Genomic DNA, 17847 nt, shown 5'->3' with positions numbered 1-17847 from the left:
GCATGTTGGGTAGTTTTGACTCAGACATCACTTGTCAATCATCGTGAAAATATCGCGACAGAGAGGCGGTTGGAAGGCGCCTACCCAGGCAGGTGCAGCTGGAAATCTGACGCTGCGCTGGCTGCAAGCTGCCTTTTGACCACAAAACAATGCATTGTGGGAAACGGTGTCCTGGCAGTTCTGGTACTTTGATAAGGGCTGGGTATCAGTTATAATTTCCAAAAACGATTCAATTCACAAGAGTCTAAATCTATTTTTTCTGATTCGTTCAATTCAATTCAATTTTAAGTTTACAAATGTATACACATTTGATTAGAAATACATTAAAAATCTATTTAATTTGAATATATTTATATTAATCTGATACAGTTCACATACTGTAAAATATTAAGTAAAATAATGAGATTGTTAATATCATACAGTGTAACATGGATTCTATAAAGGAGAAGTTCTAACAAAAATGTTCAGATCATTAACATTAAAAGGACGTTTCAGTTTGGCCACTAGGTGGCGATCGTGCCATGGAAGTGCACCTTATTCCAGAAGAAGACAGTATGATGGGGGGAAAAAAAACAAGTTTTAGACCACAAATAGTTACTTTAAAAGGTGTTTCCTTAAAAGAGTTCGGAAAACTAATGCCCGTAAGTAAATAAAGTTGCTAATTTAGTCAGCAATGTATTTTTTGGTCAACCGAGCGTTAGCATTAGCCGTCCTATGGGAAATTCGTTAGCATCAAGCTAGCGGACTTTAGCTGTTAATGTGCTAAATCGATTTATATTTTTATGAATCGATTATTGATCTATTAAGCTTAAATTGATTCAAATCGATGTTTTTCAACCCAGCCCTAACTTTGATGTGATTCTGATCAGAAATAACTGGGGGTAAATGAAGGAAATCTGCTCATTTTGGGAAGTAGTGAATCACTGGTGAGAAAATGAACAAGATTTCAAATAATCTGTGGTTTTATGTGTTATTGTTGCGTTTAAAAGTACTTTAATTTCAGTTTTATTTATTTCTTTGGGCCAGTTAACCCAGCGGCTGTTTTTCATCTGTTGTCTGCGGACAAATTGTGAAAATTATTATAAAAAACACTATAGTAAAGTTCATACTTGGAGGGAGAGGCTCATTAAAATTCAACGGAATGTTAAGGACAACCCCGACTTCCTGTTCTCGTTTAGTCCCGCCGTCCTCTCGGGCGCCCTAATTCCCTTGGAGGACATGTAAAAAAAAAAAATAATAATAATAAGATTAAATTGTATTTCTGAGTATTTATCTGTCCAAATCATTGAGAATCAGGAGCAGATGAAAACATTCTTTTGAAAAAACATGAAGGAAATCAAAACAGAGGAGCAGAACATCAGGCGATGATCCAACATTAATACTTTTATTCTGCAGAGAAAACAAAAGGTTTGCATCACAGCTGAAGACAGCAACTGGATTTTTCTAGACTCCCCTCACAGTTTCAGCTCCAGCAACGACACGGGTCATTTATTTTTGGACGGATACACTCACTTGTTGACAGAAAAACGGAGTAAAAACAGAATCAGTCTTAAAAAACGCTCGATGACATCATTCTTCCTGGATCTCCTCTTCATCGAATGTCCCACGAAACCCTAAACTTTGACTCTTCTTCAGATTCTAATGTGAACAACACAGAAACTTTACTGCCTCTTTTGCTTTTTGGCGTCTGAGCTTCAGGAAAAACTGAAGCGGCAGGAGAATAATCGGCCTGTAGAGAGGAGTGTGTTGGTGTTTCTGCACTTCCTGCACTAAAATCAAGACTAAAATCTCAATTTATCCAATTGAAGACGGTGTGAACGTCTCTGTTCTGTGATGTCAGGGGATTTCTCAGGTAATGATTTTAATCAGTTTGACAAAAATATAATAATAATTAATGTTTTCTGATGTAATCAAGGGGTACCATGTGTTGTTTTAATGGACCTGTGATATGTAATGTTCACTGAAATTATGTTTTCTGAGAAAATCAACAAATCATCAAATTCTTTACTTGATAAAAAATCTGCATTTGATCTGATAAGGACTATGACAAATGTGCAAACATATATTTAAAAAGAAATTACTCAGAATACAGAGATTATTATTTAAATTCACTTAATTTGAATATTTGAAAAGGGTTTGACATCAGCTTTTTGGTGGTATTGAGTTTTTAATAGTTGAAATAAATTAATAAATTGCATCAAATCAAGTTAAATCAAACCAAATCAAATCAGTTCAAATCAAGTCTAATCAGATTAAATCAAGTCAAAACAAATCTAAACCAAATTAAGTCAAATTAGGTCAAATCAAGTCAAATCAGGTCAAATCAAGTTAAATCAAATCATGTGAAATCAGATCAAGTCAAATCAAATCAGGTAAAACAAGTCAAATCAAGTCAAATCAGGTCAAATTAATTTAAATCATGTTAAATCAAGTCAAGTCAATCAGGTTAAATTAGGTTAAATCGAATCAAGTCAGATCAAATACAATCAAATTAAACCAAACCAACTCAAATCAGGTAAAATCAAGTCAAATAAAATTAAATTAAGTCAAGTCAAGTTAAATCAAATCAAACTTTACTTATTTTGCTTCCCTAAAACCAAATTTGCACGTTGACATACTTTTAAAATTAACAGCCAATCTCCTAAAATATTATCGAGAAAAAACTCGATCATCCCAAAGTTTCTGTCGTGATCTGGACACATGAAGGCTGGCAGAACTTTAAACTCTAAAACTGACTGTAAACAGAAGTAAACCGAGACCATGAGGAGCTTCAATAACCAGCAGTACTGATACTTGTGTACTCCTTCACCTACATGTCATCAATCATCTGAATCATTTCATTTTTGGTAACTTCCTATGAATAAAATTCTATTTTTTCGTGCAGAAGTGAAGGAGGCGGCTTTTATTTTAAGAATTTAAACTTTTGTCTGAGTTAGCGTCATTTTCAGCTCCGCTGATGTCACAGTTCTAACTTCCTCAGTCCTCCTGAATCCCCCTGTCCTGTTTAAAGTCAGAGTTTACTACCTCTCACTCAGTATGAATCACTTCTTATTTTAGACATTTCTGTTTTCGCTCCACTCGTGAGTTCATAATGTTAAACTTTAGCTGCTTTCTGTATTTATTGAGGTTTAAAACGAGCCATAAACCCAGTAAGAACCACAAAATCTCACTTTAAAGACACAAGAAAGTGATTTGTATTAATGTTAATGTATGTTAACTATTGCTTTTCTTCCTGCATAACTTAAACCAATAACATAAAGAGAGATTCTTTTTGAAAAATTAAATTGAAAGAAGTTCCTACGACATCTTTTCAAAATAAAAGACATCCTGTTGTACATTAGAATCATGTCAATGCAGAAAGCGTGGAAATATGTCAGATAATCACTTAGTAAAACTAGTGCACTGAATACATTTGAGCATGAGTACCGCAAGAATACCATAGACCAAACTTTTGGACATATGGGCCAAAATGGGCTCTAAAATGTGACAGAAGGGTCAAACCAGGACCAGATGTTTGGAGTTTTTAGGTAATCCACCCCCAACGAAGTGACTCTCACCTTATTTTCTGGACCATGATTTGTTCTTGGTGAGCCCTACGTATAAATTCTGGTAATGATTTTCTGTGGTACACGACACTAAAAAGTCTGGCCAAATGTTCATTTTTGGTGAACTACAAAGCCGCACTACTTGTAATATTGGAGGATTATGGGTACTGTAGTCAGGAGCCTGGCGGAACAACATGTGCTGAATAAAGTTTGACTTGTTTGACTTTGTTTTGCTTGATGTGCCACACAGTCAATAAATATGTCACTTTTTGAAATAAAAAAAAACAGAGAGCCACAAAGAAGGGGTCAAAGAGCCACATTATGATCCAAGGCCTCAGGCTGCAGATCCCTGATCTAAGAAATCTGGGTTGAACAGGGAGAGTTTGGCGGTTTCTGATTGGAGAATTTTGTGGCATTTAGGATCAAATCAGTTTGTTTATATGAACATCGGTTCATTTCTTCTCACAGCTCTTTGTGTGTTCACATTTTTGCTTTAATGTGTCCTTTGAGATCTTATTAGTCACTTTGTAGTTCATTAGTTTGGTTTGTAAACTGTCAGCAATTTTGCAACAGTCCTTTTAAATCCTGCACTAAAGTAAATGTTTGTTTCCAATAGAGCTGCTACGATTAGTTTATTACTTTATATATATGGAGTCAGAGTGTAGTAAAGTTGAGAGTTGTAATAGCATTATGCTAGCGTTTTGGACTATTTTGGAATTTCATCAAAGTTCTGGAGTTTAGCTAATGTTTCAGCTACATGGTAACTATTTTGGCTAATTTAGTCTTTGATTTTTTTAGGCTGTTTTGGAGGTAATTAATATTTCATGCTAGCTATTTTGGCTAATTTAGGTTTTTTTCAGTTTTTAGGCTATTTTGGAGTTTAACTAATATCTCAGCAACATGCTGGCTGTTTTGGCTAATTTGGGCTCTTTTTGTCCTGTTAGGCATTTTGGATTTAGCTAATATTTCAGCTGTTTAGGCCAATTTAGGCTTTTTTTCAGTTTTTTAGGCTTGTTTGGCATTGAACTAATATTTTTAGCTGGCTATCAGCTTCAGCATTTTCAGCTATCAGCTTCAGTGATTTCAGCTTCAGTGATTTCAGCTATCAGCTTCAGTGGTTTCAGCTTCAGTGTTTTCAGCTATCAGCGTTTCAGCTATTAGCTTTAGTGGTTTCAGCTTCAGCATTTTCAGCTATCAGCTTTACTGGTTTCAGCTTCAGGGTTTTCCGCTATCAGCCCTTGTGGTTTCAGCTTCAGTGTTTTCAGCTATCAGCGTTTCAGCTATCAGCTTTAGCGTTTTCAGCTATCAGCTTCAGTGGTTTCAGCTTCAGTGGTTTCAGCTTCAGTGTTTTCAGCTATCAGCTTTAGTGTTTTCAGCTTTCAGCTTTAGTGTTTTCAGCTTTCAGCTTCAGTGTTTTCAGCTGTCAGCTTCAGTGGTTTCAGCTTCAGTGTTTTCAGCTATCAGCATTTCAGCTATTAGCTTTAGTGTTTTCAGCTATCAGCTTTAGTGGTTTCAGCTTCAGCGTTTTCAGCTATCAGCTTCAGCATTTTCAGCTATCAGCTTTACTGGTTTCAGCTTCAGGGTTTTCAGCTATCAGCTTTAATGGTTTCAGCTTCAGTGTTTTAAGCTGTTATCTTCAGTGGTTTCAGCTTTAGTGTTTTAAGCTATCAGCTTGAGCGTTTTCAGCTATCAGCTTTACTGGTTTCAGCTATCAGCTTCAGCATTTTCAGCTATCAGCTTCAGCGTTTTCAGCTATCAGCTTCAGCATTTTCAGCTATCAGCTTTAGTGGTTTCAGCTTCAGTGTTTTTAGCTATCAGCTTCAGCGTTTTCAGCCATTAGCTTCAGTAATTTCAGCTTCAGTTTTCCAGCACTAGCATCTTCAGCGGACAAATTCAGCTTACACCATTCACACTAGCATTATCACAGATAATACTATATATCTAGTTTTTAGTTAGTTTAAAGCTAACGATGGTTAAGATGTGTTCTTTACGTCCACTTCCTGCATGACCCGACTAGTCGACTAATCGGAAAAAATAATTGGTGATTAGTCGACTTAAAATAATAGTTTGTGGCAGCACTAGTTTGCAACGCCAACCCATCATGATGTTGACAAACAGTTCAGCTACGATCATGCTGACAAAGAGAGTTAAGAAATTTGGATTTAATTAACCAGATTGGGATCAGTTTTTCCTCACATCTGTAAAATATTCCTTTAATCTCCATCCATTCCCTGAAACAGCTTCAGGAACAAACTATCTCACACAGTTTTTCTGCAGCAGCATGACGAGCAAGTCTGAATGTGTCGTTCCTGAGTTCAGGCTTGAATCTTCCTGCAGTCGCATTCCAGGATGAGGAGACGGCAGGTACGAGAGCCGTGATCCGGAGAGGAAAGACGTGAGACCAAAGCTGGGACGGGACCATGGAGGTTCCAAACCTCTGTGTGATGCTGCTGCTTCTCCACGCTCAGGCCGGGATCGCAGGTAAGGAAGCAGCTGTTGTTATGAGAGCACTGGCTCCCCCTGAATGAGGGGGTTGTTTGTAGAAGCTGTGTGAGGTTATGAGACTGCGGTCACTTGAGCCGATTTGCCTTTGACATTTCGGTTTTGAAATCTTGTTGTTTTTTTTTCTTTTTGGCCTTGACTGTGCCTCAACCTGTCCTCTCAGGAATGCAGCAAAAAGAAGCCCATGTGCACAATCTGCAACAATGCACTCAATGTGTTTCCTCACCAAACGGTGACTCAATTCCAAACTTATCTAGAGATTAGTTAAGTAAGGTTCTTTCTGGAAGGGCATCGCCATAACGGGGTTATTTTGACTCAGAAAAGAACTCGGAAAGATTTTGTGAGGATAAACTTTGGTTTTTAGGGGAGAATAAAAACGTTGCTTGCATTGACTGACATGTCATTCTTTTAATAGAGCAAAAAAGAAAAGAATCTCCACTGGATTAAGTGGATTAAATCATTTCCAAACACCAGAAAACTTAAAAAAAGTTGTTCCTTTCTGTGAAGACTCCAGTTTGGATTTTTAGGGATATTTCCTTGGTTCTTGACTGCTATTTCTCTGGATGTACAAACATCCATCAGTCATATCTATGTAGAAGTTAGCCTCTCTAGTTTCCCTACATTCCTTGCTTTACACTCTCTTCTGCTAGCTTTTAGCACCTCACAAGCCCAAGCTAATACTAGCATAGCAAAAGACTTCTAAGACATTTTCTGCAGAAATTTTTTATTAGAAATTCAATTCTGGTTTGTGGGCGAGATTGTCGGTATGGAAGTTAGCTGCACTAATTTCCCAGCATTCCTTTGTTTACACTTTTTCCCACTAGCTTGTAGCACCTCATAACCCAAGCTAACATTAGCATAGCACAAAGAAAGTGAGTGATATTGAAGCTATCCAGCTAAACAGTTTGAGCTAGATTCCAGCTCAGATGAGGAAAATAAAGACATTAATGGATGTATTTGTCTTATGCTTCAGAATTGGAGCGGAGCAGGGAGACACAGTTGCTCCATCACAAACCTGAGCTTTTTCAAGTCGTGGGTTTTCATCTGCTCCTGATTCAACATGATTTTAACAAATAAATACTCAGAAATGCAGTTTTAATCTTAAATTCTTTTTTATCTGTCCTCCAGGATGAGCAAAATGCCACAAATGCATGTTAAAAAACATGATTTTTATTGGAGGGGGTCTTTAAATATGAGAAGTAACCATGAATTTATCAGTACCATCCTTGAAGATGAGATGTGAAGTGAAAATGAGACCAAAACCTGGTGTGAAGAGTGTTGCTGGTGTCTTCTCCAGGTGCTGAGAGCATCATCAGTCCGTATATTAAACATTTCGAGGTCCTGTCATACGATACGGAGGATCTTCACGGGAGGCATGTGAGAGCTCGGAGAGCAACACAACCTGAGGACGACACACTGCAGCTGAACTTAACTGCTTTTCAAAGGTAACATGTGTTTGACTCACAGATACAGTTAAAAAGTGTTTTCACTCTAAGGCAAAAACAGATGAAAAACAAAAGTTTCTTATCAGCCCGGATTTGTTAGCTTTTGATAAATCTGTGAACATTCCAACTTTGAAGACATCTGAGAAACGTTTCTGTTTGTTTCTGTCAGGACGTTTCATCTGATTCTGAGGCGAGATGCTTCCGTGTTTTCTGAGGGTTTTACTGTGGAAAGTGGAAACGGTTCTGCGTCAGTTGACCTCTCACACTTATATTCAGGATCATTAAAGGGTGAGTATCTGTACTTAAGATATTCCTAACAAAAAAAGCTGATTTTATGTACTTACTTTATTTATTTACTATTTTAATAATGGAATTTGTTAGTAAATCCCCTCATATTCCAAACAATATCATAAAATATAAAGTAAATGTGATGAACATTCTACAGAATAACAATTTTTCTCATGTATGGAATCTGCTTTAGTTTTTTTATTTTTCTAGTTTTTGTTTAACATTTATTTCTTTACCCTTTTCAGTGTGAATTATGTTCTATTACTATTAATAGGCTCAAAGTGCTTTATGAATAAAGTTAAAGTGTGTTTTCAAATATTACATCTAAAAAGGAAATGCAATCTTTTATTTTGAAAAATTCAGGATATTCAAAGATGGAAAACAAATTATTGAAAATTAAGTTTAGCGCCGGTGAAATTAAATTAATGTAACAAACAGGGAGGTTTTATTTTGTAGGAATACCTGAGATAAATTACATCCCATCAGGTGTTACTACAGTAAACACACCTGTTGAGATGATGTGTAGTTTAAAAAGATCCTCTATTACAGAGATGCACCACTCTTATCCTTAAAATCCACCACCCTGCCTATGTCACAGTTTTCTCTGCTTTCTGCTGACTAGGGTGTCTCCTTATTTGTAATGACTCAACACACCTGATCCAGGTACAGGCAGAGCTGTTTTTTTATAGACCAGTGTTACATCCCCAATGGGAACACGTTCCTCAAGTCTAATGGGAAATGAAAATAGGGGACAATAACATAAAAACTGAACACCAAGTAAGAATTGGATTTAGATTTATTTCAAACATGTAAAGAAAAAAAAACAAAGTATAAAACACTGTATAAAAAATAAAATAGAATAAAAAAGAACCGTTTATGAAATAAACGGAATACTGTTTCCTGAAAGTAAGAACAAAATGGAATAACTAGTGCTGTGGTTCAAACAAGACTGCTGATCCAGGCATGTCGACCGTCGGAGTCAGCAGCTCCCTACCAAAGGCTGCCAGACCAAAATCTTCCTAAAGAAAACAAATAAACAAAGCCTGCAAACCAAGACTACCAAAGTCCAACCCCAAACTAAAATGACAGAACCCAGCAGTGCAAGACTGCTGAGGACAAAACCAGCAAAACAAAACCCTGAACCTCAAACCCCACTGCCTCTGGCTGTGTCTGACTTAAGTACCTGGCAGGTGCTAATTAAGATCATTTGGTCCACCTGCCAGGTGAGCAGAAAAGCAGGGCATGTTGAGAAGTTGCAGCAGCAGGACGTAACAATGTTGTGCAGGTCTGCTCTAGTTGAACTTTTGTTAATATTTAAGTGTGTTTGAGGGTTTGTTTTCCTGTTGGTTCATTAACAGTCTGAGGATGTAAGGGCCTCAACCACTGTGGAGATTTGTAAGAAAAACCTTAAAATCATCTTTTTAGTATCACATTTACATAGTTTTCATATGTTAAAATGTTTTCATTTGATTTTATAAGTTTTACTAAAAATAATTCAGTTTAATTTGATTGTACTTCTGGGATATGTGATATGTATGTGTGTTGTTTTTTTCTTTTTCTTTTCTTTTTTTTAGTAGGTTTAGGTATTGATTATAATTTCCAGAAATGATTCAATTCGATTCACAAGAACCTGGTTCGATTCTGATTTTTTAAAAATGTTTTATTCTTCAATTCAATTTTGAATTTAAACATTTATACACAATTGATTAGAAATACATTAAAGCAGAAGTTCTAACAAAAATATTCAGATCATTAACATTGTAAACATCGTTCTGTTTCTCCTGGGGGGCGTTTCAGTTTGACCACTAGGTGGCGATCGCGCTACAGCATTACACTTTTTTCCAGAAGAAGAAAGAATGGGCAAAAAAACGAAGTTTTAGACCACAAATAGTTACTTTAAAGCATATTTCCTTAAATGAGTTTGGAAAATTCACGTCTGTAAGTAAATAAAGATTTTGATTTAGTCAGCAATGTATGTTTAGATCGATCCAGCGTTAGCATTAGCCGTCCTATGGGAAATTTCATTAAACGTTAGCATCAAGCTAGCGGACTTTAGCATTATGTGCTATATAGATTTGTAGTTTTTATGATTAGATTATTTATCTATTCAAATTAATTTTACTAACTCAGCCCTATTTTTTCATTATGTTTTTATTACTTTAAAAAAATCGTACTATTATTTATTTTATTTTGGAAAGCACATTGAGTTTGTAGCAGGATAAGTGTTATTCAAAAAAATTGAATTTAACATGAATACAAAACAAACTTTGTTTAAAAAAAAAAAACAACTTTTACTTTGAAAAAGCAACAAAACAACGAAAAATGCTTACAACTTTCTCTTTTAAGAAACCACATATGGAAACTGTCTTTTGCACAAAGAAGTCCATATTCATATGAGATGTATATCTGATTTACTAAGTAGTGTGCTCTAGTTGGGTGGTTTAGAGGTTAGCGTTCTCGCCTTACAACAAGAAAGCTCCCGGCTCTGTATTCTCTTTGTCCATGTGTCCATTTTCCTCCCACAGTCCAAAAACCTGCTTTATAGACTATGCTAATTTTCCACTAGGCGTACACGTCAAGTAAATGTGTGTGTGGCCCCAACTGTAGAAGTGATAGGCTCCAGCAACCCCAAAAGGGATTCACTAGTTTATGAATATGGAGGGTCAGACACTAGTTCTGATGATTTGGGCTCTTCTGTCGGCATTCTGAAGGCGAACGCCTTCTCGAGCAAATGTTTGTTCATCTGTCCGATAGATCTCAGGTGTCATTGGGTTGTGTAATTATCACAGCAGGAAATGCACAACAGAATGGCCGGAAAAGAAAACAATCTGCTGCAAAAATGCAGTAAGTCCATGACCTCAACCTGACTGTACAACTGGGGGTGAGAATTTAGCAACGTGGTGCAGAAATGTTGTGAATTTCAATGATTCATGTGTCTTAAAGAGCATTATTGCTTCACATCAGTGATGTAGAGGTGAGTCTAGAACAGGAGTCGGCAACCTTTAACCGTAGAAGAGCCATTTGGGCTCGTTTTCTACTGATCAAAACCTAGAAGGAGCCGCATATTTTTACTTTAACCTTTAAGAAATTTAGATTAGCATTCATGACCTATTTTTTTTTAAATTATATGAATTATGTCTATTTTTTTGGCACAAACAAAAGCAAAAATCTAAGAAGAACCTACCAACTCTCAAAATTTGTTTTTTTAAGGTAATATGTTCCTTTAACTCGTAAAGGATTGAACTTTTTACCAAAGTTTTGCATATAAAATCTGTTCATTCTGGAGGTAGAGTTGATCAAACAAGACGTCTTCAGGTCAACAGGGATGTAAAAACCTACATAGTTTATCATCTATGTGCACCTCAGACATCAATTTAAACATTTAACTAATCTAAATTAAATAAATGCTAATTAAGTAATTCTTACTTTAAAAAAATCCTATTTTATTTTTCTTTTTTTTCCCCTCCTTTTCCTCAGCATTCTAAAGTTACTTTCACACCGAACGCGATTCACACGACAAACTCGCTGCTCGCCACCTGTAAAAAAATGTGTTTGTGACGCCGCGGCCACATGTGGGAGGAGCTACCAGCTCTGTCTGTGGTTATCTCACTTATAATGAATGGAAGACACATACAATGTAGATAAATAAGGTTTATTTATTGTGAAGAATTCTACAAAAAAACATCGGTAATCATGTCTCCATGTTTGGGTTATGATTATGATTTAAAGATTTTCCCGGTAGCTGGGCTGTGTCTGTATGACAGCCGCTTCCGCTGTGTTTCTGTGTCTCTGTGGCTGAGCTTGAAGGCTCACTGTTTCGTATTAATTCAAGGGGGGGGGGGTAATAAAATTATTTTCCTTTTTCTTAAATGTGTCAATGAGCGAACCCCACAGTGTCTCTCTCTTTGCTGGCATATCGAGTGAGTAAGCTGCGCCGCGGGAGCGAAAGGCGCCGATCTGTCCAGAGTTTATCTCGCCTTCAACCTAAAGTAACTGGATGAGCTCAAACGGGTAAAGGAAAAAGATGAAAGTTCTGGACAAAAACGCTCGCTTTGGACTAGTATTCTACCTGCTGATCGAGTCACTGAAAACGTCACGCACCCAAAGCTGAGCTCCTGATTGGCTGATGTGATGCAGCGACCTGTCAAACTTCCAATATTGCGTTCGGTGTGAATGCACGTGTGGACCTGTTTTAGCGTTAAATATATTCTGAAAGAACGGGTAAAAGCTCATTAATATGTTTTACATTTTGAAAATAATAATATTGCAAAATGTTTCATAAATGTAATTTTTGTGTTGTTATTTTGAATGTCCTTTGGATGAAAATGTATTTGTAATTTGACAGAATTGCTAGAATGCCTTTGTTACTAGGCAGATTGAAAGATTTTTGTTACTCTTAATTTGATTGGATGCGGAGATTGTGGGAACATCCAATCAAATTAGAATAGGCCCACATCCTGGGTACATTTGAGTTTTGACTATTTTGGATTTAATTAATGTCGGCTTAGGTATATTTTGGAGCCCATTTTATTTTATTGTATTTAATTTTTAAATAAATATTTCTGTTTAAAAGGAAAAAAGGTTGATGTGTAACTTGTGATTAATGAAAATATAAATAGTTAAATGTTCGAGAACTGTGTTGTTTATTTATGAGAAAGTGAAAAGCTTTATTTGAAGGTTTAGTTATAGAAATATTGGGTTAGTTTATTTTACAGGTCTAGTCACATACCCAGATCGAACGGGGAGGTCCCTGGTCTAAAAAAAAAAAAGTTTATTGTCGTTTTTGTTGAGATTGCATTTTTTTAATGATTTTTCTTTCGTCCTGGTTCTGCAGGTGAGCCCGGCTCGGTCTGCTACGGCTCAGTCTTAGAGGGACAGTTTGAGGGAACCATCCGGACAGGAAACAGAACTTATCACATAGAGTCGGCCCACAGATACACCAGCAGCCCGACGGATCGCCGCTCCATAATCTACCGTGAGGACACCGTGGGTAAGAAGTGCTGACCTGCAGAAGCTGTCAGTCATTTACTGAGAAAATAAAACTGATACACGAGAGTCTAGATGACCCCCCGCAGCCACAGCTGCTGTTCCAGATGATGGGAACCAGCAGAAAAATAGGTTTCTGCTTCAACAGGATGATCTACAACCGTCTTGTTAGTGAAACAGAAACAACCAAAGCGGTCCAGATCTCAGCACAGGTTCAAACCGGGTTCTTTGGGGTCACCAACCTTTTTTTTCAATAAAAGTGGATGCAGATGAGGCTTTCCCGCCTTCGGCCGGGTGGAGATGGCGTGATTTTTGAAAGAGGAGGAGGAGTAAGTGAAATGTGGGCTGAGGTCGAGGCTGAAATACGAGGGTGAATCAAGAGACGGAGGCGAAAGGGCTGCAGTGAAGCAAGAAGGAAACGATAAGACAGGAGCGGCATTAAGGGACCGAGCGCTCCGGAGGACTTTAAAACGCAGACTAAGATGAAATGTTGGCCTTTCTATGAATTTTCCCAGATGGAAGTCATCAGATCGTGAATGTGCACGTGTATTTCGGGCGGCTTGCAATTCCCCGTCTGCCCGCGCATGTTTGCATTCGTGTTACATGAATTCCAAGAAGGCATTTTACTCAGAATATAGCGCAGGTCGTGCCAGAACACCCACACTTCTCACTAACACTCCAGATCTTTGTCCGTGACTCCACTCACGCTTCTCCTCTGCCACCAGGTCTTCCAGACAAACTGTTAGCATTCTGTCAGGAAGCTGTTGGAGCGTGTAGTGTTACAGCAAACAGCTGAAGCATTCGTGCAAAAGCGCTCAATTAGGATTCAAGATGGTGACGTGAGGCGCGACTTCCTCTGCTGGCCGTGTGGAGGCCGTGGGTTCTGGGCGTGGAGCTTTGGCTCCCGTGAGATGTGGGACGGGAGGTCCCCTCGGTTCTGGGACAAAGGCCGCAGTCGAGGTGGTCACCGGGACGTCCAGGCTGGACGGTTGTGTAAGAACAGAGTCGAGACGGCAGACGGAGACTCTGCAGCCACGTTTGAGCCGCTTCGGTTTCAACTTCTGGGCTAAATCTTTCTTCTCGACATGTTTTTATTAATCAACTTTATTTCTATGGGGTTTTTGCACTAGACTCGTGTTAGGGCCAAAACTAAACCGTTTTACTTTTGAGTTTCATTAAAAAGCAAAATGACTTAAAACTACATTTTTTGAATTTGTCAGGAACCTGGATTTCAACAAAATTCCAGTTTTAAAAACGTTTTAATCTAAAATTCTCTGGTTGAAATGATCTCCTTTTTGGTGTTGGGGTCAGTTTTTATATAAAATAACCTTGTGAATCAATAATTAGAGCCAAAATTGAAATTATTGGTGCAGGGATCTGCAGCCTTCAAAAGTTCAAGAACCTTTCTGGAGGATTTCTTAATGACAACATTTATTTCACCCTTTAGAAAAAGGAGATTTAATTTGTGACTATCCTGATAAATACAAATACATTTGCTTTTCCAGGTATAAATAAAACAGCAACATGAAGAGAAAATAGCTTTTTGTTCAAAATATGAATGAGTTTCTAATTCTCTAACGGTCTACATGACCTTCTTTCAAAATAAAAGACATCATGTACCACATAAAATCATCTCAATGTAGGGGATGCAGTAGTAGGTGGTGAAATGCCAGTAGTGATTAAAAATAAACTAAAAAAAACACAGTTTGTGGTTCAGGAATTCATAAATCTTAATTAAAAATGAATAAACCAAAGCTAATGAAATGACTCATGATTAATATCTTTGATTTTGAATTCTGGTGCGTGAATTCTGGTTGAGTGTACCGACTATAAATGGATTTTCTGTGGTAAACGGCGCTCAAACATCTGTCAAAATGGTTCACGCCCAGCATATTTTCTCCTTCACAAATACGATCTTTTCCCATTCTGCATTTCTTTCGTCCTGTTTTACAATGATTTGAATAAACAAATACTCAGAAATACAATTTTAATCCAATTTTTTTTTCTATGTGTTCTCTGTCATCAGAAAAATGCCACAAAAACAAGTTAAAAACCAAATTTTCATCGGAGTTGGTCTTTAATCTGCATTTAGGAAACCTTGGAGATGTCATGAACAAAAACTGATTTACAGGGTTGATCTGGAGAAGTTAAAAGCTTTTAAGGGGAATGTTACTCCTCCACGATGGATAAGAAATGTCACTCTCCATTTCTCAAGAAGTGTCAGAGATACTGAGCTACCTTACATAACATTGATCTATGTTTTCAGCAGAAATACTGCCTTGAAATCCCTTTCTGACAGGATCTGAATCCCGTCTCTGATAGAGACGAAGAATCTGGAACTCCAGCAGCAGAAAATGTTTCTTCTGCTTCTCTGAATTCTCAATCCATGACTTGGAGATGTGAAATTCTTTCACAAGAGGCTTCACCAGAACTTGCTTTCTTGTTGCAGCTGCTGGAAAATTTTGGCTGAAATGGTAAAAGAAAAAAAGAACGACTTTGATGAAGAAAGATTTTTTTTCTTTTTGCTCTGAATGACAAAACAACAGTTTGTAGCAGATGAAGCAGCAGCTGTCACAACGGCGACAGACAGATCCACTGCAGTCGAACGAATCCGTGACAAACGCAGAGTTAAAGTCTGTGCATGAAGAGAATTCTGCAGTGAGTGACACCAAATATTCAGGTCCATACGTCCCCCTCACTCAGCTTTACTACGGACTAAATGTTTGAAGGACTGAGAGTTCATCATGTGCTGACTGATATAATCCTGGTTTAACGTGTTCTTGAGGATTCTTTTCTGAAAATTAAGATTAAAATTGCCTTTATTGTTGTAAATCAGAAGCAGATGCAACAGATTGCAGGTGTGATGTAGACTCTACTACGGCAAGCCACGAGGTTCCTCCTCCTGCTTATTTTGCAGTAATTTCTAAGGAACTACTGCCGCTCTGCAGAAACAATTTCCTTGTAAACAAGGTTTTTTGATCGTTAAAGGGAAAAGTTTTACAACAGATCAGAAGATGATCGGAGTGGGACTTTCAAAGTCCCTTTTTCTGGTTGATGATTCCTTAAACATCTATAGTAAAGTCCTTCTCTTCTCCTTTATTGATCCATCCAAACGGAGAGATGAACAAAATTATACCTCATATTTCGGACATCGCTTTCATTCAATGATGTCATCAATAATCGCCAGTCCGCTAGTGTTAGCGCAGAGCCTCCAGCGCTTGAATATACATAACCACATCGGTTTTATAACTTTTAAAAGGTCACACTACAACAAAAAGTCATTACTTACATGTAAATGAAAACTTCTATGGTTCAGGGAAGAATTTGGATTAGGAGTTTGTCAAAACATTAGAGAAGACAAAGTTTTGGTAAAACTCAGCAGCATTTGTACAAAACCCAAAGAAAGGAGATCGTCTTGAAACTTTTGAAATTAAAGATAAAAAAAGAAAAAAATGCTGATTAAATACAACATAATAGCTGCGTTTCCATTACACTTTTGCGCAAAACTTTTTCGAAATTTCTAGAATTTCGATAAAACAATGTTTCGAAAAAACAGCGTTTCCATTAACCCATGATTATGCGAAAAACTCGAAGTAATTCCCGCGATAAGTCATTAAAAAAACGTGACGACGGATTTAAACACTATTTTCATGTGCAGTAGATACATTCACATTTCTGCCACGGAGCTAGCTCTCATCCTTCCCATTCAGAGAAGACGTCTACGTCTGATCCGAGCCTTGAAGCGGCAGGCTCCTCCTTAAACGCGGGAGCGACGTAGAGTCAAACAGTTTTGGGAAATCGTGGTTGAAGAATTCACCGAAGAGCTGTGGATTCAGCATTTTTGCATGACACGCTCAACTTTTGATGAGCTGTGCGGTGCCCAAGGCAGCCAGTTGCTGTGAAAAGGCGCATTTGACCAGATTTTCCTGCTTCCTGTCCGAAACGCCATATCCGGTTAATGGTCACGTGACTCGTTTGTTTCGAAAAAAGTGTTTCCATTACAGTTTTTCGAAAAACTACTGTTTCGATACGGCCCAAATACCACCTCCTCTAAGCGCAAAAACTTTATTTCGAAAAAGGCGAGTTTTTTCGAAATTGTGGTGTTTCCATTAGGATAATTTAATATCGAAATTCCGTTTTTCGAAATTTCAGAGTTAATGGAAACACGACTAATGTCAAAATAATCAGAATTTCTCACTGATGTTGTTCTTGCACAGCATCAAAGTTGCTGTCACAAACGGGCAGACAGTTGGTTCCACGTGCAGCAGGTTTATTAGATCACACAGGAGGACAGGTGTCTAAATCAGGGTCAGGCAGGGGTCAAACACGAGCACGGGAGCGTCACAGATCAGACGTTGGGTAGAAATGACAGCCCTAGCTCGATCCAGGTAGAAACGCTCGGTAATGCAGGCTGATTGGCACAAACAATACTTCGCACTGACTGAGGCTCTGTGCATTGTTTAAGTTTCATGTGGGGCATCGGAAAATGAGTTATCCAGGAACTGTGTGCTAGGATTGCTGGGAGATGTAGTGCGTTTAGTACTCTGGAGATGGTTCCTGCCAATAACCAGAGGGGGAAACAAAACTCTGACTCCTGACAGATGCACAACCGAGGGAAATCACGTTGCAACTAAACAGCACATAAGCATCTAAAGCAATAAAACAACAAACGGATCAGAGGCAAAAGCCACTTAAATCAGAATAAATACAGTTGTGCAAAGAGATTTTATGCAAATTGCATGTGCAAGGCAAAAACAGAGGTAGACTGATACGCAATATTTAATACTCAAAATAAATAAACACATTTAAAATCTATATATTAATTACACAATATGTTAAAGAAAAATTACTTTATTAATTCTATAATTTAATAAAGTATTTGAAGAAGATACCTTCTGGTATGTAGATTATTTTTCATTCTTATCGTTTATAGCGGTTTAAATTTAAATGTTTTGTTTATTTATTTGTAGATAAATATTCTCAACAAGGAGAAACCACGGACTTAATGAACTTTGGTGAATTATCTTCCAGTTTCTCCAGCTTTATTAAGATTATCCGTTTTTTTTTTTTTTTTTTTTTTT

The 17847-nt window shown here is 37.5% G+C and overlaps 1 protein-coding gene across 1 annotated transcript in view; it reads left to right on the top strand.

The window, feature by feature from the left end:
- Positions 1-584: 584 nt before the first annotated feature.
- LOC118598647 (disintegrin and metalloproteinase domain-containing protein 10-like) overlaps positions 585-17847 on the top strand; it is a 20005-nt gene continuing 2742 nt past the window's right edge. The window contains exons 1-5 of the mRNA XM_036211445.1: positions 585-641; positions 5883-6026; positions 7345-7492; positions 7662-7780; positions 12615-12770. Of these exons, the coding sequence (XP_036067338.1) occupies positions 5966-6026; positions 7345-7492; positions 7662-7780; positions 12615-12770 (484 nt within the window). The 5' untranslated portion in view covers positions 585-641; positions 5883-5965. The remainder of the gene's footprint in view (positions 642-5882; positions 6027-7344; positions 7493-7661; positions 7781-12614; positions 12771-17847) is intronic.

This window comes from Oryzias melastigma, linkage group LG4, assembly GCF_002922805.2.
Source record: "Oryzias melastigma strain HK-1 linkage group LG4, ASM292280v2, whole genome shotgun sequence".
In the NCBI taxonomy this organism is placed as follows: Eukaryota; Metazoa; Chordata; class Actinopteri; order Beloniformes; family Adrianichthyidae; genus Oryzias; species Oryzias melastigma.
The sequence above is the reverse complement of the archived record's forward strand: the minus strand, read 5'-3'. Positions and strand labels throughout refer to the sequence as shown.